Source organism: Nannobrachium achirus, assembly GCF_963921795.1.
Source record: "Nannobrachium achirus genome assembly, chromosome: 7".
Classification (NCBI taxonomy): Eukaryota; Metazoa; Chordata; class Actinopteri; order Myctophiformes; family Myctophidae; genus Nannobrachium; species Nannobrachium achirus.
Window position 1 is genome coordinate 43,804,441 of NC_137816.1, and position 24,708 is coordinate 43,829,148.

Sequence of the window (24,708 nt, forward strand, 5' to 3'; positions counted from 1 at the left end):
CTCTTAAATTGTCACTTTAGAAAAATGCATAAACCCCTCTATACACTTAAACTTTGTTGGTTTGCTTACTGTTGAGTGAGAAAACAATGTTGCACAGTCATTAAGTTAATCATCTGGGGACCCCCCCAAAATAATGTGGGGACCCCCCTGGGGATCCCGACCCACAGGTTGAAAACCACTGGTGATCACGGTCTCCCATAAGTAGACTTGATTTGCCCTCTGAATGCACCTTGAGTGAGAGACCAACTCCTCATTTTGAATTCCACTGACACTGCACTACTTCTACCCTCCCTGCCAGACAGTCCAGATGCTTGTGTTCCTTGGTTGGTTGAGCCTAATTAAGTGTGCCTGCTATGCAATAGCAGAACACTTATTGTAATCCGCCATACTTAAGTCGGTAATGTTCTTGCAAATTTCGGCACGTAATAAGTGCCGCACGATTTACGCCACCGCCGCAATATATACATCAAAACGTGCGGCTCGGCCGGGAATGGTGTGCTATTACTTTTCTAAGAGAAAAGTTGTATCGTTTAATTGATATTAATTTATTAGTGAATTAATTTTACCCATTGACTTATAATGGGAATCGCAAAAACTCACATTCAATATTTTTTTCTCGCAAACCATAGGGGCTACAGTTTCAAAACTTGGAGAGGAGATTTATAATGATATCAAGGATTAAATAAAAAATAATTTCGTCAGTTGGCCTCATGGTGGCGCTATAACAGTCCACTTTACCTTTCGGCCTGTAACTCTTGAACCGTGGGTCGGAAAATAAAATCAAACCTTGGTTCGAAGTGGAGCCGTGAAATTGAGCACTTCCAGATCTATGTTTTTGATTCTATGTGTTCCCCCCTGTGTGTGTGTGTGCGTGTGTGTGCCTGGCCTGAAAACAGCGCCCCTCCCTTAACTCATACAGTGCCAGGCGACTTTTAGAGCAACTTTCTCACTATGGGCTTCCCTGCCAAGCGACTTTGGGCGACTTTTACTTAGAAAAAAAACAAAAAAAAATTGTTTTAAAAAAAAAATTTTTTTTCAAAAAAAATGTTTGGACCCCAAAAAATGTAGTAGGGATGATAGAAATCGCGAAATTGCATGTTTAACCACCATAGCAACCCCATCTATCAAACATGGCAGCCATCTTTGTTTACATCTTAGGAAAACATAATGGCTATTATCTCAAGAATGCCTGAACGGATTTCCAATCTTTTTTTTTGTTTGAAAGCTGTGAACAGCCTGCACAAACATGGTGCATGATCTGTGCATGGGTGTGCATGATCTGTGCACTACAAATTACATGGAAGTCTATGGAGAGGGCTGGCACTAATGCCACTCGAGGGCATTTTTAATTGGCAGTAAGTGAGTTAACATGTGTGGTCATAAAAGGTACTGTTCGAACTCAACGGGACAGTTCTCACTGGTGAGACAGGACACACATTGCCACTCAGAGGGAGACCATGGGCTCCGCCCACGGCTCCAAAAAATCCTTTTTCCCTGGATTCCTTGGGTCATGACGCATCTCCTCATATAGGCCACGCCCATTTGCGTCAGGATAGATTTTCAGCCATTTTGAATTTTCTTCAAAACACACTTTTTGCTCCTTTTCCTACATATTTTCTCCAAATGTCACAAAAATCGATACACACGATCTATGGACTCATGCGATAAACATATTTAAACGATATTTTGATAGTCCATACCGTTCTTCCGTAACAGGGTTCCAAAGTTAGCGGGAGGAGCCCGTTTTGTAAGAAGTAGCCATAAATCACAAACGAAACATCCAGTCAACACCAAATTTTAACCACAAGTGGGGGGGGGGCTATACTGAACATATACCCAAAAGCATTTCCACTTCAACCCATAGGGGGAACCACAAACGCGCAAAACGTAACCGCTAATGCTAATGCGAACAAATGCTAATGCTAACAAATGCTAATGCTAACACATGCTAATGCTAACAAATGCTAACAAATATGCTAATGTTAACACATACAAGGTTGCACACACTTAGCGAGCTGCAGGCACACTTATTACCCTAACGCTTAAAAATAAATGAAAAAAGTTATCGAAAAAGCACGGCCTGCTCACGTATTAGGAGGGTATTATGAGTCACCAGAAAAAATAATGGGCGATTTTAATGAATCTATCATGGTTAAAATAGAGTTTGAAGTTACAATGGTTGTGTATAGCCCGTATCCGTCTAGACCGGTTCAGGTCGACCAATCAGTGAACGGGGTGTAGAGCCTGTCTGTCTGATAGTAAAAACAGAGAGATGTGTTGGGACTCGAGGTGAAAAGCTCTCCACCGCGAGGAATGATGTAACGTTGTATAGTTTCATGACTCAAAAAGACTCGAAAAGACTACACCGCGGTGTAAAGCCTTCCACCGCGGACCCGACTATGATACGGGCTTTAGGGGAGAGGCCCTGGGCCTGGAGGGCCTGATAACATTTACATCAAATATCTAAATATTGATTCAAGCAACTTAAAAACTGTTCAGGGTGTACATAAAAGCCTGATTAGACGATAAAATGACCAAAAGTTTTTTTGAAAGTGAAATATCCCTTTAATATTCCTTATTTATCCCATCTGTGACTATTGTGGCCTATTTGAGTGATGGGGTACTACTGGCGACTGGGGAGAGTGCCGATAAACGATGCCCCCCAGAGTGAGTCTGATTTTTTTGGCCCTCACCATCTACAAAGTTGCCCATCCCTGTCATAACATGATAATGTAATATTGACATATTTTACATACATATTGCCATAACAGATGGCATTGAACATGAACTTGGATTTTAGACCAGCGATGCTTCCGAGAGGTCCATAGCCTAAAGGGAGTAACAACGGAACACTATGAATGAAATGCTGCAGCAGATGTAAATTGTTGGAAAAACAGCCCATAACACTCGTCATTTGCCCTGTAATTATTACATCTCAAATTACAGGCATGGTCGATTCGCACAGGATTAAAAAAACAGACATCCTCCGTGATTATTACAAATCACTCCAAGGTCCCTACATCATTTAATCCCAAGCGAATCGGGCTTTAGTCTTTTGAATAACACACCATTTAGCTTTAGTCCTATTTTAGTCATCTGAAATTGTTTAGTAGTCTAGTTTTAGTCGACTAAATATCCAAATCTTAGTCTTTCAGACTTTTAGTCTTAGTCTTAGTCATGTACAATAGCTGGTAGGTCTATAGCAGATCTATTGGAGACTTGCGTCATTGCAGGGACAGAAAATTTGGTTCATGCAACTCGAGTCCAGTGCATTCTTCCTGTTCGGTGCTTTGTCACTATTCGGCAATATAAGTCGTATGTACTGTAGAAGACCTGGCCTGATGAAGTGAACTCTGCACAACTGCACAGGACGTCATCAATATGACATCAGTCTTTTCCTATTATGGAGTCGTGTCCATATTTTGGCAAATATTTGGTGGACATGAATTATAAATGCAGGTGAAATTCCCGAAATACCATACATACGGATAAACGCTGTCGGTCAAAGTTTGAAGGCTCTTTTTGTAGTTTAGCGTCATAGACCTCTGGATCTATAATTCTGGACGCAGTACGTTTTTGTCCAACAAACTCCTGTACTCAGCTACCAAGCTACCAAAGCACAGTTATTGCGTAGGTGAGGCTGCTCAATACTTGCACTGCAACTCTGCACCATACAATCGCTGGATACAAGGCATTATTTCAGTTGTCTTATACAAATACAAGTCTGGAGACCTGCAGTTTGCATTGTGCAATGGACGGCAGCCTAGACGCTGATCCATACTCACTGGGCCCAGGCCATATGCCGACATCCCAAGATGGGATGTCGGTGTCAGCTGGCACCAAGAGGGGATCGCCCTACATCGCAAGCCCGGCCGGCGGCAGCGGAAGCAAGAAATTCAGGCGAAACTCGGGCGATGTCCGGAGCCCCTCCCGTGTTCCGTCGCGCGTCGTCCACATCCGCAGGCTGCCCGCCGACACCCACGAGTCTGAGGTCGTTGGGCTCGGCCTGCCCTTCGGCAAGGTCACCAACCTGCTGATGCTGAGGGGGAAGAACCAGGCCTTCCTGGAGCTGAGCAGCGAGGATTGTGCGCGGACCATGGTGAGCTACTTCTCCTCCGTCGCCCCCGTCATCCGGAACCAGCCTGTCTACGTGCAGCACTCCATTAACCACCGGCGGCTCCGGACTGACGACCACTCGCCTGGTCAGGCACGAGCCCAGGCGGCACTGCAGGCGGCCGACGCGCTGCAGGGCGGGGTTGGAGTGGGGGGAGTGGTTCCGGGGGAGTGGGGAGGCACGACGGCGTGGGGAGGCGGCTCAGGTGGCTCAGGTGGCTCAGGCGGCCAGAGCCCCGTGCTGAGAGTCGTGGTGGAGAACCTCCTCTACCCTGTCACCCTGGATGCACTGCATCAGATCCTGTCCCGGTTCGGCGCCGTGCTGAAGATCATCACCTTCACCAAGAACGGCCAGTTCCAGGTTCTGGTGCAGTACACCGACAGGACCACGGCCCAGAGCGCCAAGCTGTCCCTAGACGGCCAGAGCCTCTACAACGCCTGCTGCACCCTGAGGGTCAGCTTCTCCAAGCTCACCAGCCTCCACGTCAAGGACAACAACGACAAGAGCAGGGACTACACCAGGCCGGACCTGCCCACGCTGGAGTCCTCCCTGGACCACCACCACCAGGCCATGGCAGCTGCCGCCGCCTTTGCTTCTCCGGGGATCTTCTCTCTTCCCTCTCCTTACGGTGGCGCTCATGCCTTTCCCCCGAACTTCACCTTCCAGCAGGCGGCGGGTCTGCCCATGCCTTGCATGCCCAGCGCCTTGGTGTCGTCTCTGGCCGTCAGCCACGGCGGCATGGCCGGCGCCGGGGGTCACAACGTGCTGCTGGTCAGAAACCTAAACCCCGAGCATGTTACGCCACACTGCCTCTTCGTTCTGTTCGGCGTGTACGGCGACGTGACGAGGGTCAAGATCCTGTTCGGCAAAAAGGAGAACGCTCTGATCCAGATGTCCGATGACACGCAGGCTCAACTAGCTATGAGTCACCTGAACGCGCAGCCGCTCCACGGCAGGGCCATGCGTGTGACCTTGTCCAAGCACACCGCGGTTCAGCTGCCCAGGGAGGGCCACGATTACCAGGGCCTCACCAAGGACTACGGCAACTCGCCGTTGCACCGCTTCAAGAAGCCAGACTCCAAGAATTTCGCTAACATCTTCCCTCCCTCCGCCACTCTCCACCTCTCCAACATCCCGCCGTCAGTGGCTGAAGACGAACTCAGAGCGCTGTTCGCTAGCTCGGGAGCCACAGTCAGGGCCTTCAGGTTCTTCCCGAAGGACCGCAGGATGGCCCTGGTCCAGATGGGCTCGGTGGAGGAGGCCATCATGTCGCTGATCGAGTTTCACAACCACGACCTGGGAGAGAACCACTGCCTCCGAGTGTCCTTCTCCAAGTCCATCATTTAGTGGCCGTCCTCCAAAGCAGCAGCCCACAAAACAGGATGAAATTCAGCCTGGGTCTCCTTCCTTGCCCTCACTGAGACCTGGATTACCCCAGATACCACCTACTACTGCTGCGGCTGGACCTTAACCCATACTAGGCAGAGTTGGTTACTTATATCCCCAAAAGTAGTTTCTGTGTTTCTAATCTTTTTATCTTCTACTTCCACATTTGATTTAAATGCTCACGATTACACAACATATCCCTCTTTCCATCATTGTGCTAAATCGTCCACATGGGTAATTCTTGGGAGAGCTAGATTCTCTTGTCAGCTTCTTTCCGGAAGATGGCACCCGACGCATTCCACTGGATGACTTCAACCAACATGCAGAGACATGTCTCATGTCTTCATTCGACTTCTCCCTATCTCCTTCTGCTCCCAGAGCTGGCAATGTGTTGGACCTAGTGTTATCTAGGGCCTGCTCTCGGTTGGCCATGTTTGGCCCCTACACATCTCAGATTACCACTTAATATAACATTCACCTCCACCACTCTCGCACCTAAATCTGACAAACTTCAAACGGTCACCACTCAACGAAACCTGAGGTCGCTAAACCCCTCCTCTAAGTATCCTCTTCTCACTGAACCCCCTCATGTCTGCCAGTCCTTGCTTATCTGAAACCCTCTCAGAGCTGAGTGATCGGATGACCTCACTCCTCTCTCTGCCTTCTCCCTCTCATCCACTGCTGATCATTCCACTGCCTCCATGATTGCTCATTCATTACACCTTATCCTCCCTTCTTACCCCCCCCCCCAACTGCTGAGGCTTTCATCCCGTACTTTGATAAGGTTGACGTCATCAGAAGCTCTTTCTCATCTTCCCTTCTAATTTGTTGTCTAATAACTCACCCACTGCTAACCCTGATATGTCATACCTGCCTTTGTCCTCTCCTCTCTCTCGAGCTCAAGTGGGGCCCACACCAAGCTTGAAGAAGTTCTGAGTGAGCCCTCGCATTCCTCAGGCTCTTTTACAACTGCTCCATCAAAAGTGTCCTGTCAGGCTGTGTCACCACCTGGTACGGAAACTGCACTTCATTCAAATGGGGAAAAAACAAGCGAAGAACAGTGGGTGGTTTGCGAACGGTCCAGCGGATCGTGGGAACTGATGCTTCCCTGCCTCCGGGAATTGCACGGGGTGGGGTGGTGAAGGACATTCACCACAATCTGCTAACAACCGCTACTTCTACCACGGCCAGGCAAGCTCTGCCTCCTTTTAAAGAGCCAGACCACCAAAGCTACCACCGGGCTACCGTCAGACGTGAACATCGCCTATGTCCAGTCCTGCCAAATTGGACCACTTTAACTTATGTTGGATACCTTTCTTTTTGTGGACTTTTTTTTTACCTCATGGACGAAAATACTTATTTTTCTTGCAGGGAGGGCGGAGGCCTTACTGTTCTAATGCTGCACCTTAGATTGTTTTTTGTTTTACCTCACCTTATGTCTCACCTTGTAAATTCTATGTACAGTATACGTATGTACATATTGTAGCGTTTCGCACACCAGGCTGGAATTGACTACAGGGTCGCTACAATATTGTTTTCTGAAAACTAAGAACAATGAACTTTAGATCACCAACTGTGAGGTGACTGTTCTGATGAGGTCCTAAAACTGGTGACATCCACTAGACAGTGGTTTCCCAAACAGTGGGTCGGGACCCATTTGTGGACAGATTTGTATGGGTCCTTTACATTTTTTTGTTACCTACATTTAGTTTTTAAATTTTACCGCCAAACAAACACTTTTTTTGTTTTCATGCCGCTGTGCCTAGCATTCGTTCTTTCCCCGGCAGAGACTGTCTGAGCAGATATGGGGTGGCGCAGGTGTCTGCAGTAGCAGCAGCTCCAGTAACGCTAGTCTCAAATCCGGAGCACACTTAAACAACAATGGATCACTTTTCTGGTCGTTTTCTATGTCTACAACTGGTGCAACCGAGTCAAATTTCAGCCTCGTTCATTGGAACGGCGGCCCGGTCAATTTCTCTTTTTCTTTTCACAACTTTATGAGAAATACGCCTGTCTTTTGCAAAAGATTGCGGTTGGAAATATCGATGGATATTTTTATTTATAAAATCGCAAAGTTAAGCTACTTTGATAGCAGTATAAGACATCCTTAAATCCTTAATTAGGCAGTAAAAGAGTTAATATTCAAAATATTAAAAAAAAGAAAAGAAAGAAATCAAAGAAATTCCCAAATTAGAACACAAATTAAAGCAGTGAAGTGAAAACTAAGGTAGTGAAAATATCCAATCTACAACAGAGCCCTGCACGGGTCCAATTTTGACAACCCGCGCCCGCCCGTCCCGTCATTAATCAGATCCGTGGACCGCCCGCTACCCGTCACTATTAAAAAATCAAAACCAGACCCGTCCCGCCCGTCAAAAAATGGACCCGTCGCCCGCCCCGTTACCCGTGATTACATGCATTAAAGTAAATAGCCTACAGCCGTGCGTGCGTTCTTTCAATGGCATCGCACTCCATTTTCACTCCATAGTTGATCCCCCTGCAAGCCGTCGGAAAATGCTGTTATTAAGCCTATTATTAATAGGTCTATTATTATTTGGATAAAGTAGAACAACCTTTAAAACCAATCATACTAATTTAAAATTGTATCATGATCTGACACTGTCGTGACAGCTTGTTGCTGCTGCTGCTTTCTGCCTCCGCTGCTTTGTGCAGTTGTATTTGTCATACGACGGTGTCGCGCATTGAAAATATCAGAGCTAGAAGCTCACAACATGTCGGAACTTGCAGCTTTGTGAGCTTGCATGTCTGCTATGCTCGACACGCACCGTCATACGGCGAAGCACATATCCAGCTTTTCACAGCTGAAGGGAACGCCACTCGCTGTCTGTCTGTCTTGGTTCTCTCATGATAAACAGCCCGAGGTAATCTAAACCAAACCGGACCAATGATGTGACGATAATAAAGGAACTCCTAATAGTCGTGGAATCACGTGGATATTATACAATCATGGACCTTTCAACTACATCGCGCGCTAGGCAAGCAGATCACTCGCGGCCACTTTATTCAGTTGTGTGTCGGTGTCCTCCTCACTGTGAGTGTGTGCGCTCCAGCCGGCTGCCGCCGCTCCATGTGTGTGACTTGACGTTTAGGTGGAAACAGTGCTGTATGCATGCCGTGGTTCTGTCGTCCTGCTGCTCACTGCATGTGTGCGCTCTTGTGACGTTGTTTTAGGCAGAAACAGTTGTCTGATTTTCACAGTAAAATGTCATCCGCCCGTTACCCGCCCGTGTTTAGTCGCGCACCGCCCGTCCCCGTACCCGCACATTTATAGTTGAATATATTCCGCCCGTACCCGCCCGTCAAACACGGGTACCCGTCGGGTACCCACGGGTACCCCACGGGTACCCCACCCGTTGCAGGGCTCTGATCTACAAGCTCACAAAGCGGTGTGAGCTTTGTGACGCTCTGTGGTACAACCTTCCCTAAAAACGTCAGACAAATTGATGTGCTTTCCTCCTGTTTCCCGTCTTTAAACCTAGTCAATCTTTTTGCACTACACACTCCCTCAGCAAACTCCACAAATGCCTCTGGCTTCACGCGCAGAGGCACTCCACTTACTACTCCCTTACAGTATTGTCTGATTCCAAGCCGAAAGACCTCCACTGGGCACTCCCCAAACCCAAGGCTTTCTCCAACTGGGCGGCATGTGTACATTCAAATATAACTAGCCCGGTCCTGGTAACCCTCAATGACTTTATGCGTCCTACTTTCTTCACAAGGAACTTTCCTACTGCATGTTGGTCGCTGAAAATACCGTCAGCTTTAGCCTCTGCTTTCATTCCAAAGATGTACTTCTCTTCCTGCTCATCACTTTCAGAACTTGTTCTGTTTCCTTCTTTCTTCCTTTTCTTTTGATTTTTTGATCTATCCCCTTCACAATCTTCTTCTGCCGACTCCATCTCAGTCCCAAACATTTCGCCTTGGCTCGCTCGAAAACCGCGCACTCCGCTCATCTCCTGGTCTTGGTCCCGTTTTCTCTTTGTTTCTTTGTCCGAGAAAAGATACGACACGGAACGGCACCGAAGCATAGCACGGTGACGGAAGCCTTTCTCTGTTACTTCCTGTCTGTGGATTCCGTGTTATTGAGGTGAATAAAATATAGCCTACATTAAAAAGTTGTAAACATTAAAACCCTACAAAATACAATTTGACAATGCAGGCCTAATGAATAAATAAAATAGCAACAGCACAAGAATGAAAAAAAAATACATTTTCATTGGAATTGAATCAATATTATTACCGAAGCCATCTTGTTTTGTTTGAAACAGTAAATAACACCAATATAATAATATTGGCATAATAATGGCAATTTCTTTTTTTTACAAAAGTGCTGTACAATGAGAGAGAGAGAGAGAGAGAGAGAGAGAGAGAGAGAGAGAGAGAGAGACGAGACGAGACGAGACGAGACGAGATGAGAGAATTTCCTCAAGCTTATAAGCATGAGGAAATTCTCTCATCTCATCTCGTCTTGTTATTTTTTGTATGCGGAAGTATTCCAACGTTCTGTAGTTCTGAAGGCGGGAGCATTCCGACGAGGAAACGCAAGTCTCGGAGAAGTTTGAGTAAACATTAATTTATTAGAAACATCCCACTAAGCACGCCTTCTAAAAGTGGTCTAATAGTGGTATAGATTTGAAAGTTTTTTTGTCGTCTAAACTTAGACTAGACGACTAATAGACGTCTAATAGTCGTCTAAATATAGACGGTCTGCATTTAGATGACTATTAGACGTCTATTAGTCGTCTAGTTTAAGTTTAGACAACAAAAAAAAACGTTCAAATCTATACCACTATTAGACCACTTTTAGACGGCGTGCTTAGTGGGATATGGACTAACACATGCCAACGAGTGGGCTCATCGGTAGATATAAAGCTGTTTCGACGATGCGGTGAGCAACTTATTGATTTGTACATGTTTTGAGCCGAATATGGACGTTGGAGCTCAACCAGCGAGAGCCATATGACTCTGCCTTATAACTCCAAGGAGAGACGTAACGTCCGAATATTAGCGAGCTCTCCTGGTGTTATGATTTATGGCTAGTTTAAGGGATGCTGTCAGGGCATTCAGGCCTAGAATTATTGACTGCTTTAACTATTGAAAAATAGCAGATATACAAGATCTGCTATTTTTGAAAAATCGTGAAAATGTGTGCACATCTTTCAATATATATTTTTCTTTTTATAATTTTTCTCCCACAATTTTTTCACCCAGTGCTAATTGCCTATGTAATCCTGGGCTCTGCTCTCCCTCTGCCGCGCCTGGGAAGACAACGGACTGACCTCATGCTTCCTTCTATGCACGAGGAGTCCAAGTTGCTTCTTTTCACCTGACAGTGGAGATTTCCCTGGTTTGGACGTAGCGCGTGGAAGGAACACGTTATTCCAACCAGTTCCTTTCCCCTCCATCAGGCGCCCCGGCTGGCCAGGGGGAGGCATTATTGAGACCAGGATTACGTTCATGTTTTTGTGAGGGTATCAACCCTAGGAGACACGGGGAGAACATGCAAACTCCACACAGAAAGGCCCTATCGCCAACCCCACCTAGGGTGTGGGCGCTGATGACGCGGAGGAGGAACACGCCGCCAGCGCCCACAGCGTCCCCCGGCGGGAATCGAACCCAGGACCTTCTAGCTGTGAGGCGAAGCGCTAACCACTGTGCCACCGTGCCCCCTAATATATATTTTTCAAAGCAAACTTTTGTGACAAATCTCTGCTTCTGGGGGGTCTCTGGAACAACATATTTTGAGATGGGGGTCCGCGGCCAAATAAATGTAATTTTGGGGGTCCTTGACATGAAAAAGTTTGAGAACCACTGAGTTAGAGCATAAAATAATGGGTGGCTGGATAGACAGTGTGTTGACCAATCTGACCCCATGACATTACACACCATGGTAATGGATAAAGTTTTGGCAAGACGTTCAACCTTTTGCGTTATATGATGAAGTATAGACACAGCAGAAACACACTCACATTTATAACCTTTTTAAAATCTTTATTATATTGTTGTAACAACATACAGTAATATAGCAGCCCTTTATTGTCTGTACTCCTCTCTGTCATTCTTCGGCATATAAAAGTCGTGGGTGCTATTTTATTATCAAATATTTACTACTTATCAAAAAGCAAAGACAAAAAACGCCTGTTTAAAATCTCTCTACAAGTTGTCTGAAACCAAAGGCTGGATCGTTTCAAATCAAACGTCCCGCTTGAATTCGTACGTGAGGAAGAGCAGCGCTTTCTCCCAATGAAGACAGCAGGACATTGAAACTAACAAATGCCTTTCTGACATTTCTGACACTCTTTTGCAAGAAATAACTTTCTCCCTCTGGAGGTTTTGTGTGAGTGCTGCGCGCATGTGTGTATGCATGCACGCGTATGCGCGCACACCTCGCATCGCGAGGCGTTGTGTGCTTGTAGATCTACTATTTTCACTCGTTTTGTGCGACAGTCTTGTATGATGAAGCAGGGCTTTACGGAAAAACACATGTTTGAAACTCGGAGATACAAGGTTTCTGCCCAACAGTGACAACAATGTGCATGTATGTGTGCGTGTAAGTCTGCATGTCACAGTGGAATGACCGCGTTTGCCGACAGATAATAACAGACTACGTTTCTTCGCTAAAAAGACTAGCAGTGTCTTCGGCGTCTTGTGAGCTTGTAGATCTGCTGTTTCCCTCCCGAACAGGGAGGCTAAGCGGGGTGGAGGTGGGTCTTCAGAATCGCGCACGCAGCAGGAACATGAGGAAGACGGCACTGAGCAGGATGCAGAGTGTGCACACGGTGGGGACCACGATCTCTGACACCATCTCCATGTGGCTTATCAACGGATCTGAAAACACACAAACACACGCGCGCACGCATACATACATACACGCACACACGCACAGAGGGGAGGAAGATGTACAGATGTGCTGTTGTGTCAACTCTTCATTTTTTGCTGCTAATGCATTTGTTCCACAGGTTTCTTCCCCTGTTTTACCTTTCTAATTTCTATGGAGAATGGAGCGTATTTTTGCAGAAACTCGCAAATGGCAAGAAACCACCCCATTCCATTTCATAGGCAGATTTAAACTCAGAGAAAAATAGCTGATCTACAAGCTCAATGTTCTGCAAATCCCCTGAAAAGAAAATCCACTGTCTTGCAATGGCAGGACGTGTGAAGTTTTGAAATGGCACATCTGTACCTACAGAGATTGTTTATACTTCATTAACCCGCCCCCCCCCCCCCCCGGGTTGGATCGCCATACCAACCCATTCTTTCAAACATGGCAGCCATGTTTGTTTACATCTGAAGAAAACATAATGGCTGCTATATCATGAATGCCTGAACGGATTTCCAAGCAGATTTTTTTTAAAGCTGTGAACAGCGTGCACACACCTGGTGCATGATCTAGGCATGGGCGTGCACGATCCGTGCACTATGAATTACATGGAAGTCTATGGAGACCATGGCATCTTGGACCTTCAAAGACATTTAATTGATTGTGTGTACTTGTAAATATAGTGTATATTTGGTTTCCAATACTTTTGTACGTATTCTGATTTCCAGACTTTTGCTTGCAACGGAGTATTACTGCATTGCATTGTGATTGATACTTTTACTTTAGGTAAAGTATGTGAGTACTTTTTACACCACCTAAACCATGTCAGAGAACCATGATTGTAGCAGCAGTGTGTGCGCACTGACCTGCAGCTAGCAGCTGGTTGCTGGACGAACACAGCTCTCCTGCTTTCCTCTTCCAACTCTCCACCTGTGAACAGCACATACACTCTCAAAGCCATGCTTGGTGCACGCTTATACACAGATGAAGGCGTGCCATTTGATTCTGAAGGTGATATATATATATATATATATATATATATATAAGCAGGGCTAAATGGGTGGAGTTAGCTGCTTTAGTAGACATTTTCGGGATCCAATGGAGTAGCTGGTTTTGTCACTCAGAAGCGCTCCTATACAGTACATCCGGCTTTTCTGTTTGTCCCGTGTCTGTCCGGACTGTCATTGGTCAATTAGTGTCTGGCTGACTTAATGAAACTAGAAAAAGCAGTTCCTACACAAACTGCGTGGGCTTGCTGAAAACATGCACACATCCCTCTCCAACGGACTTTCGATTCAGCTCAAGCTGAAGCTAACCAGCACACAGACAGTAAAGGGTGTTGAATATCTGAGTTATGAACAAAAATCTAAAACCTGAAAAAATTGAGTTAGCTGGTTTCTGCCGGACAGCGACGAATATATTTAAATATATTATATACATATACATACGTATCTCTATTAAAGTTAGGGTAAGTGAAGGCGGCTGCCTGTCACCTACATAAAAACTGAAACTCAAGTGAAATCACTTACCCTACCTTTAAGTGCTATGACAAGACTCTATACCTCTCTCTGGTTGGGAAATCCATTGGAGCTGATGATGCGTTTGTAGTACTGGACCGATGCTTTTGGGTAACGCGGTTTGTTTTTGCTCATGAAGTCCACGTAGTACAGGCCGAACCTCTCCGAGTAGCCTTCGTCCCACTCAAACTTGTCGAGGAGGGACCAGGCCGTGTAGCCCTTCACGTTAACTCCGTCCTTTATCGCTGCAATGTGCACATAGGACACTGGACATTTTAAACCACATTACGCACCAGGTGGAAAAAGTACTCAAATGTTTTACTTAAGCAAAAGTATAAATTCTGCAATATAGAAGTGAAAGTCCGGAATTCAAAATGGGCGGGAGGGACTAGAGATCCAGTAGAAGTCATTTTGCTGTGAAAATAGCACTGCGAGCTTGTAGATCGGCTATTTTCAGAGCGCAGTACGTGTAATATTATATGCCATTATGACGCCATCAAGGCCTTCTAAAATACATATTTGTGACACAGAATCAACTGTAGATTTAGTCAACTAAAATGACTAGACCAAAACTAAAATTTTTCAGATGACAAAAAATAAGACAAAAACAAAATGGAATTTTATTCAAAAGACTGTGACTGAAATTAAATCTAAATGCTCCATCAAAGTGGACACTGGCGCACTGTAACGAAGTCATGTGTTCTTTCCTCACCCTTGAGCATCTCATTGATGTAGTCTCGGAAATAGAGCATCCTCCAGTCATCACAGAGGTCTGTGCACGTCATCTTCTCTGACACACCGTTCTCCGTCACATAGATCATGGGATTTCCATACTGGGTCTGTCAAGGATACATGAAGTATATGTAAGGGATAACGTCTGCCTCAGCGGTCATTATCGAGTGATAAGATCCCGACAGGCTGATATGGCACTGACGCGATATATATATGTCACGTTTTTTTGAGTTTCAGTGAAATTGAGAACAGGAGCACTCGTCGTGCGGCGTGGGGCCGAACAAGCGGTCACTTTAATCCACAACAAAGACAACGACATCGTAGCATCGGCAGGAATGATAGCGCCTCACCCTACGGAGGTTAGGGTTAGGGTTAGGGTTAGGCATAGTTTTACTGTGGTTAAGGTTAGGGTTAGGGTTAGAGTTAGGCATAGTAAGCTAATGGCTAAACACAGCCGAGCTAGGCTAGTAGAATAAACAACAAAAGAGATGTCGCAAACGAGTGACGTCAGCTCCTACACTAGTGATTGGCTGTTGTCGCCATCTCATGGTAAATACGCAGAACTACACAGGTGCGCTGATAAGAGACTATCAAAATGAATTGATCCAGGTGTTGCACATGGCAGATATAACACAAAATATAAAAAATAAATTAAAAAGAAATGACTGACATATTTGCCAACGTTATACTTAAAAACATTGATTGATAGTGGAAATCTATAAGCTAACAATGTGTTGCATCGCTATTTCCACTATTATATGAAAATGTTTCAACGCGTAAATGATTATGACAAAATAATTGCGATCAGGTCAAATAATTGCGATTAGACGATTATGTAATAATTGTGACAGGCCTAGTGATGCAAACCTGTGTGTGCGTGCGTGTGTGTGTGTGTGTGTGTGTGTGTGTGGCGTGCGCACCTACCTTGATAAAGTTCAGCAAGCGACGGAATCCCCACGGCACAGAGTAGAGCCATTCAGAGCCAGGGTCGGGCCAGCGCGGGTCGACCAGCTCCACCAGGTCCCTGTCCATGAAGTAGCTGCTCCCTCGGCCTGATGGGTAATTCTTCTGGGTGATGTACCGCGTGGTGAAGTGACCGATCCCCAGGAAGTCACAGGTGCCCTTAAAGGAGTAGTTCACCCAAGTTTCACATCATTGAATTCATGGATTACTTTTAAAATGTCCACATTCCTGAGCCAATAATTTGATGACCGGCTGTATTTCCGGACACAAAGAGTCTACTTTGTGTCTCCTAGCTCCTAGGTCTTCAACGTTTTCAGGCCAAGGACCCCTTAGTTGAGATACAGATGAAGCAGGGACCCCCACACCCTTGTCATAGATTCCATATAGTTTCATTGTTTGACAGCACAATTATCAGTGTATTTTGGATTCATGTTAATTTGTGTTTTCAGATATTTAACCACTTGAACAGATATTTAACAACTTGAACAGTCATTAGTTAATAAACCTGACCGTTCACGCTATACTTAGTCTGCTCTTTTTCCCCTCCACACTAAACCTCTTTGCCAAAAATAGAAGATCTACAAGCTCACATGTGAGCTTGTAGATCTTCTATTTTTGGCTACATTTCTCAGAATATCGACACTATGGTTCAAGTGGTTAATATAAAAAATATATATCACTCAAAAATTTGGAGGACCTCCTGTATAGTGACTCTGGAGACCCCCTAGGGGTCCCGGACCCCATGTTGAAGGCCCCTGTCCTACCAGATACATTAGCTGAGAGTGTTCGGAAATCCATTTTAGGTTGCCAATTCTGTCCAATCAGGGTGGGAGCCGATACATTTTTAGCACATAGCACACCTTGTGAATGGTATAAAGCTGCATATTACTGTATCACGGATACCTTGACGTAGCTCTTCTCCTGAGGTGAGAAGACAGGCAGCCGTGAAGCTCCCAGGCCCTGCTGGGCACTCTTCCTTCCTATTGAAAGAAATTGTACGCACATTACACATAATGTATAATAAGTAAGTAAGTAAGTAAGTAAGTACATTTTATTTATAAAGCACCTTTCGAAACAAAGTTACAAAGTGCTGTACAGTGGACAAAAGTATACACAATCAAGTTAAAATAAGGCATATAGGAGTAATAACATAACATAACATAATGTCATATAATGTGATGGTCGCTTCTCTCCCGATTAGGGAGTCTTACTGGTGTTATAGAAGGTGCAGAAGGTGTGTGGCAGTTTCTGGCGTCGCAGCCGAGAGTGATCTACAAGCTGACAACCGTTGCATTTGCGACACGATGTGAGCTTGTATGTGGCGGTTTAAAAAAATGTCAAGGTGACTTGCTCTTAATTGCTCCCTTTGAACTTCAAAGGGGTTGTAAACCGCAGTAATTGATTGAGCCATACAAGTGTCAATAGCTCGTTAGTGTTGATTGGCTAACCCTTTCTGGTGGCTGGTGGAAATGGATTCTCAATTGTGAGGCTCCAGACCACACTACACCACAGGGTGGTGTTGTGCGGTCTGGTTTATTAACCAGGCTAGCAGCAAATCATAACGGGCATAAACGGGCATACTGTATGTCTGAAAATCTTGTTGATTGGTGAGGCTCACATGACATTTTCAACCAACCAGACTATTATTTGTCAAGTTTCACATGCTATAATATAGTACTATAAAACGGGTGAAGTGAGCGCAAACCTCCATCCGTCTGAGTAACGGGTAAGGAAATAGTAGACCTCCAAGCTCACAGTGTGTCGCGCTATGACGCGTTGTGAGCTTGGAGACGCGTTGTGAGCTTGGAGGTCGGCTATTCTCGATGCTTGATACCACACATGAACTAAGCATAATCAAGTCAATACTGGAGATGTGGCGTAGAGTTTGGAAAAGGCAATTCTCTTGAATGCTGCCTTCAGGTATGGCATGGAAAGAGGGCATTTGCATTTCTTTCACCATAGTAAAAACTGCATTCGTGGTCTGGAGAGGGCTTTTTACAGACGGATAAAAGGGCAGGTGCTCAAGCCCCCTTTGATGTCTATGTGTGCACGTGCCTGTATGTAAGTAGGCTGCATTCATTTGTGAAAAGAACTGGAGAAAATGTATGTATAGAAAATATGGAGATAAAGGACAGTGACGTTCTACTCCATTTCGATTGCGGGTCGGGTCACTCACCGACATAATCTTTCATAACTTGAGGATAGTCTCCGTTGAAGATGGGCGTAGCAAACCATCCCATGTAGAACTGCACGTATCTCTCTGCTGCTTCTATGTCTCTTTGGTTGCTGATGTCCACCGGCTCCCCCCAGTCCGCTGACACTGAGATCCCCACAAACCCTGCACGCACACGCACGCACGCACACACACACACACACACACACACAAGGGCCACAAGGGCCACAAGGGAAACAAGTCCCCAGGACTTGTTTTGTGTCTTCCTTTTAGCCTAAATGTCTAACTGTACCACGTGCTAACTTGGTTAGCACGTGGTTAGCACATTTTAAAGTAAAAACTCTTGTAGGAGCAATGCATGTGGTGCAGACATTTATAATTTGGTCGTGTCATTTCTCCCACCTCTTTGTTTACTTCTCCACTGGGTGTCATACGTGTGCCAAACCTTAGCATGTGCCTGTCACAAAGGAAGGGTGGGAAGAAAAAAAAACATTACTATATTGCTGTGAAAACAAACACATATTTACTTAATTCTTATGCTCTGTACTATGACCAAAAATAGTAGATCTATAATATCACACGCGTCTCAGAGCTTTCTCAGAGTACCTAAAAGCAGATCCAATTAATTGCCAAATCATAATAAATAAATAGCTATTGAATATTTTATATTCAATACAAATATATTATCCTTAGTTATCATAAGTTGTCCTTTATCCATTCATGCGTCGTCCTGGCAGAACTGATATTTCCCCCAAATGGGACTTTCACCTTGATGATGTGGTGTGCAGCTTTGTAAGCACCCGTTCCTCTCATCTTCAGTCCAGGTGCGTGTTCTCCTGTCTCGTAACCTTCTACAGCTACAGACTATAAAGTATAAAAAGTTATGAAAGTATAAAAAGCGGGCATTGTTTTATGTAAAAAGAAGGGGAAAAAAACATTAAAATGAAACATAGAGATTATGGTTTCTGGCATCCTTGCTCTTCCTTGATTCTTGCAAGACACATTGCTCCTACAGATTTTGCCCTAAAATCACCCAAAGCGGTACACAGTATCTCTAAAGTCATGTCATCAACATGGATCTGTCCCATTTCCCATATTCCCTAATGATTGGTCAACATTGCCTTCTAAGGTTTGTGTATGCGACCTGATGGTCACTTATCTCCTGATTAGGGAGATTTACTGGTATCTAACCTTTATATTTTTTAACCATCACTTATTGCATTTCTATAATACATTATGATATTTGGTAGTATATTTCATTATTGGCCAGTTGTTGTGACTGTGAGTTAACCATTCATTAATGTGCAATACGTGTTAAATGGCTTTATATTAGGAATAGTACTGTAATAATGTCTTGATCGCCTCTTGTCCTGATTGTTTAAACATGATGTCATGGGACGCTATGCTCGATAAACAGGCTTGATAAGCCCAAAGCTTATTGATATCGGGTAGTCAATACATTTGTTATCGAGTATGTAACAGGCTTGTGTTTTGAGCTCCATCCCTACTCATGACTGATCCAGACGTGCACGACAAGGTGACGTACCCATGGGTTGTTGAACGTGATCCAGTACTTCACTCTGTTTCCGAATCTCTCGAAGCACAAGTTGGCATAGTCATTGAAATAGTTGACCATGCTGCTGTTCTGCCAGCCGCCGTATCTCTCCTCCAACAGCTGCACGGGGGGGGGGACAATCACACACAAACAGGTGGTGTAACAGTTAAATAGGTGGTGCCATAGTTTTTGTACTTCTGTTTTTTAATGTTCTAATTTTTCATCCCATGATTTTTCACCCAGTGCCAATTGCCTGTAATCCTGGGCTCTGCTCATTCTGCCAACCTGGGGAGAGCCCCGAACTGAGCTCATGCTTCCTTCAGTGCATGAGGAGTGAGCACGTCACTTCTTACCACCTGACAGGGGGGGAGCTTCCCTTGTTGGACGTAGCGCATGGAAGGAACACGTTATTCCAACCAGGGGGAGGCATTATAGAGAGACCAGGATTACTGCATGTTTTTGTGAGGGTATCTATCCTAGGAGACACGGGGAGAACATGCAAATTCCACACAGAAAGGCCCGTTCCCCAACCCCACCTAGGGTGTGGGCACAGATGACGGTGGAGATGGTGGTGGAGAGAACACGAGGTGGAGAGAACACTCCCTGCAGAGCCCACAGCGCCCCCCTGTGGGAATCGAATCCAGGACCTTCTAGCTGTGAGGAGACAATGCTACCGACTGCACCACCGCGCCCCCTTACTTTTTCGTACTTTTTCTGTTTTGTATGTGTCTTTGGAGTTAACATAACTATGATAGACCCCCAGGTGTGGTTATCCTATAAAACATGTCTTCACATAATTGGTCCTCACTCATAATGCCAAAAGATACACCTACACGATACACATATACCTTCCCGATTGGAGCCTCTAGAGGCGAAATCGTACACAAATCCTACCAATAGCCTCCTAACTTAAGTGGGTGCCGGCGTCTGATAGCAAATCACTCGAACATCCTAAGTTTACTGGTGCTAGATCCCACGAAGGTTTGTTGCTGGGACAGAGAAAGGTCGATAAGTAAGGGATAACGACTGGCTCAGTGGTGGTTCTCCATAAATAACAATCCCGACAGCCTGATTACTAAAGTTTATTATTACCCGGCTACTAAATAAAATGTATAATTTAACTTAAATGAATAATTTGATTTAAAAACTAACAACAAAACAAAGTATTTCCGCTGACGGCTGAAATTATTCCACAAGTGTTGCGCTTGGCGTCCCCCCCATCGCAACACGGTCGCATTGGAAAACAAGGAAGTGCTGATTAGATAAGAATACATTTTCTGATATGTCGTCTATTTCTCGCTTACAATATTTTAAAAAACATTCTTGAGAGTGACGTTTAGTTCTAAATGTCGCTGTGTGTTTGTTTACATGGCTGACATGTCGGTTACAGCACAAGATTCACACAGTGCAGCCTCAGTGCAGCAGGTGTTCTGAGCCTTTGATTGGGCAGCAGTCTGTTATAGAGCGGAGCGCTCTCTTATCCAGAAATATCAGACCTCTTCAGCGACTGACCAATCAGAATCAAGCATTCAAAGAAGCCGGGTACAGTACATTTCATCCTGATTTGTCTCTCTGAAGTATGAAAGTAGTATGTAGTAGTATGAAAATCTTGGGAATAGCCCACAAGCCAAACAGAAATGTAATTGTCAACAACAAAAACACAATGAAATCGTTAATCGCAATTATTTGAGTAACAATTAATCGTCATGTAAAATATGTCCTAATCGTGGTAGCCTAACCCCTGGGGGTCCCGACCCACAGGTTGAGAAGCACTGGCCTAGACAGAAATATAATGATTATTTGATTAGTTGTAATTATAAGCAGCACATCTCACCTGAGGCAGGTCCCAGTGGTAAAGAGTAACTATGGGTGTGATCTTATTTTCCAGCAGCACGTTAATGAGCTCATCGTAGTATTGCATTCCTTTCTCGTTGATGTGTTCGCCTGAAAAACAAATCACAACATGAGCATTGTGCTTCACTCCTTCGGTTACACCCCGCCACTCCGACATGTCTCCTTTCTGACATGTCTCCATTCCGACACTAACCCTATCTCTAACCCTAACCCTAAACCTCTATGGAAGTGTCGCCACTCCGACAATAAGAAGTACATTTCGGAGTGGCGACATGTCGGAATGGAGAGCGACACCCCACTCCTTCAATCACAACCACAGCAAACACAGTGGTGTTTCAATTGCATCTTTCTAGTTTTATTTATTTGTAATAATTATTTTGGAAAATGAAAAACACTTAATACATTTGCGTTTATAAAACACACGTTTGTAAATCGGCTATATTTGAAAGTGGTTCATTGATAATAATAGCCTATTTTCGTGAGTCCCTTCATAGAAATGTAGATTACTCTCTTTGAAATGTAGCGGAGTGAAAGTCATGTGCTTTTGCCCCACCCTAAGGGCGAATTTATTTCGGTTCGGCTCTATATATATATATATATATGATGTCATTCAGAGGTTTGGGGGGCGGGTTAGCTGTCATTAATTCGGCTGTTCGGTGGTGCTGAAATTTTGTGACTCCCTGAACCGAAACGAAATAAATTCGGCTCTAAAAGTGGAGTATAACCTTGACCTCAAAACCACGCCCTCTGAGGCAAAAGACCGGAAAATGAAAGAGTCTGCTTACTTTTTAGTCCAGTGGGTAGAATCCTTGGCCAGGAGATTGAGAAACGATAGTGATTCAGCTTCATGTCCTTCATCAGGTTGACGTCATCCTAAAAGTAGAGGCAAGTGTAGCAGAGTGATTCACTGCCTCAGCCTGATGGCCTCAAAAGTCTAGTATCTCCCTTGGTCCATAAAGTTAACCCTTTGGATCAATGGTTAAGCTATTGGACTTTCACGCGGGAGACCCGAGTTCGAATTCTGGGCATTACACAACGAAACATAGGTCATTATGCACTATGGGATGCGACAGTTAACCAAACTAGTCGATGTCAGATATGATCAAAAGGCATGAACTTAGTCGGTCACTGAGATCCCCTGGCACTGAACGATTTGACGTTCCAACTGTCAATGGTAAGAGACGTGGCGAGGAAGCTTTTAGTTTTTATTTTATGCCCCCCCACACACTCGAACTCCCTGCTATTCAATCTGAGAAAGGCAAAAATAAATCTCCCTTTTGAGAACAGTGAGAAAGCACAACTTTTTGTTGACTTTCTAACTGCGATTCATGATTAATTTGCATCTGGAGGATTTCCTTGGTAACACTATGAACTGTGTGTAATTCCTTTGCCAAAGGGTACAAATGTACAAACTTACGGAAAGTCAACAAAAAGCGGCGGTTCCGCACTCTCACTGATTTACCGATTTACATTGGAACAACCCTCAAGCCCTTAAGCCCCAACGTGAACGCGCACATTGACTTTGGCTAAATCAGTGAGTGTTAGTTGAGTTCAAGTCAATGGACTGGAATTGGGCCTAGGTCAGGTTTGTTAGTTGAGTTCATTTCCTGTTTTGGTGCACTTTATTTTCATTTAGAGTTATGTTTTGTTGACCTCTTAAAGGGCCCTATAACTTGCCTGTTCAAATCTTTTGTTAATTATTTGTTTGTTATTTTTTAGTTTGAAAACCTGTGTTCCTTTTGCATTTACTGTCCCTCACACTCTGAATTTGTAATCTGTAAAGCGCCTTGGATAAAGGCGCTATATAAATGTACCATTTACCACTACTCTAGTGTAGGCAGTTTGAATGTAGGATTGTACGTCACCTTGAATTTGTGGTATCCGTCGCAGGAGGAGTCACCGGTGTCGTTCAGGTAGATTTTGCCCTTGGTGTGGGCGAAGGCATCCCAGATACTCAGGCCTTTGCCATCCACGTTCCAAGCTCCTTCTGTTTGATACGCCGAGCTCCCAGCTCCCCAGGAGAAGCCTGCCATTTAGAGCAAGTCATTAGGAGATGTCAGTAGTTAAAGAGGTGGTGCCATAGACAGTTTTGTACTTTTTCTGTGTCGATGTGTCTATCTATGGAGTTAACATTACTCTAATAGACCCTCAGGTGTGGTGGTGTGGTTATAATATGTTTTGTATGTGTCTATGGAGTTAACATTTCTCTAATAGACCCCCAGGTGTGGTTATGATATGTTTTGTATGTGTCTATGGAGTTAACATTTCTCTAATAGACCCCCAGGTGTGGTTATAATATGTTTTGTATGTGTCTATGGAGTTAACATTTCTCTAATAGACCCCCAGGTTTGGTTATAATATGCAAATATGTCTCCATCCATCCATCCATCTTCAACCGCTTATCCGGAATTGGGTCGCGGGGATAACAGTTCCAACTGAGACTTCCAGAGTTCCTTATGCTGAGCAACTTCCTCCACTCCCTCTGTATACCGAGGCTTTCCCAGGCCATTTTGGAGATATAATCCTTCCATCTGTTCTTTGGTCTGCCACTGGGTCTCCTCCCAGTGGGAAGTGCATCGAGGACCTTCAAGGCGCTCGGGAGGAATCCGCACTAGATGCCCGAACCACCTAAGCTGCGCCTACACTTTACAAGTGTAGGCGCAGCGGTTCTACTCCAAGTCTCTCTCGGGTGACTGAACTTCTCACCCTATCTCTAAGGGAGATACCAGCCACCCGTCTGAGAAAACTCATTTCGGCCGATTGTACCCCGCGAACTTATACTTTCGGTCATGACCCACATGGCATAGGTGAGAGTACAGGATAGAATTGTGACAAAATATTATCCAACGATAACACAATATTCTAAAAGAATTGTTGAAAACCCCTCGCGCCCCCAGTCGCACATCACAGTACCTGTGGGAAAGGTTCCATAATGGAAGGAGACGCCCTCGTCCTTGGTCCAGTGGAAGTCCTCGTCACTGGCTGACACACACAGCACCAACACAAGCACATGAACCTGAACCCGCCTCGCAATGCACTGCAACATGCTGCTGATCGCCGTCTGTGATTACACCCACACACACACACACAGACAGACAGACACACACACACACACACACACAGACAGACAGACAGACAGACACACACAAACACACACACACATGCAGAGAATGTTGAGAGGCAGAGGTTGAAACTTCTAAAAGGGCCTTTTGGTGAAAATATTAAAAATAGCCGACCTCCAAGCTTACGCGACGTGTTGTGAGCTTGGAGGTCGGCTATTTTCGGTGCTTGATACCACACTGAACTAAGCATAATCAAGTGAATACTGGAGATGTGACGTACGGTATGGATTTCTACGCAGAGAGGGCAATTCTTTCAACATACAGTAAGATGCTACATTCAAGTTCAGGAGAGAATTCCGTTGAATGCTGCCTTCAGGTATGGCATGAAAAGAGGGCATTTTCATTTCTTTAACCATAGTAAAAACAGCATTCATGGTCTGGAGAGGGCACTTTTTATAGACGGATAAAAGGGCAGGGGCCCAAGCCCCCTTTGATGTCCATGTGTGTGTGC

At 44.9% G+C, this 24,708-nt stretch overlaps 2 protein-coding genes across 2 annotated transcripts; one reads left to right on the top strand and one right to left on the bottom strand.

Annotated features, from left to right (window-relative positions):
* Positions 1-3,820: 3,820 nt before the first annotated feature.
* Positions 3,821-5,461, top strand: LOC308288776 (polypyrimidine tract-binding protein 1-like; the record flags this gene model as incomplete). Its single annotated transcript, XM_080730246.1, has 1 exon — positions 3,821-5,461. The coding sequence occupies one exon, from the start codon at positions 3,821-3,823 to the stop codon at positions 5,459-5,461; it is 1,641 nt and encodes a 546-aa protein (XP_080586372.1).
* A 7,705-nt stretch (positions 5,462-13,166) lies between these two features.
* On the bottom strand, positions 13,167-24,181 carry LOC308288162 (lactase-like protein; the record flags this gene model as incomplete). Its single annotated transcript, XM_080729514.1, has 13 exons — positions 13,167-13,271; positions 13,904-14,103; positions 14,571-14,697; positions 15,515-15,712; positions 16,457-16,533; positions 17,730-17,891; positions 18,129-18,183; positions 18,495-18,590; positions 19,273-19,401; positions 21,116-21,225; positions 21,921-22,008; positions 23,001-23,161; positions 24,049-24,181. The coding sequence occupies 13 exons, from the start codon at positions 24,179-24,181 to the stop codon at positions 13,167-13,169; spliced, it is 1,641 nt and encodes a 546-aa protein (XP_080585640.1).
* Between the last annotated feature and the right edge of the window lie 527 nt (positions 24,182-24,708).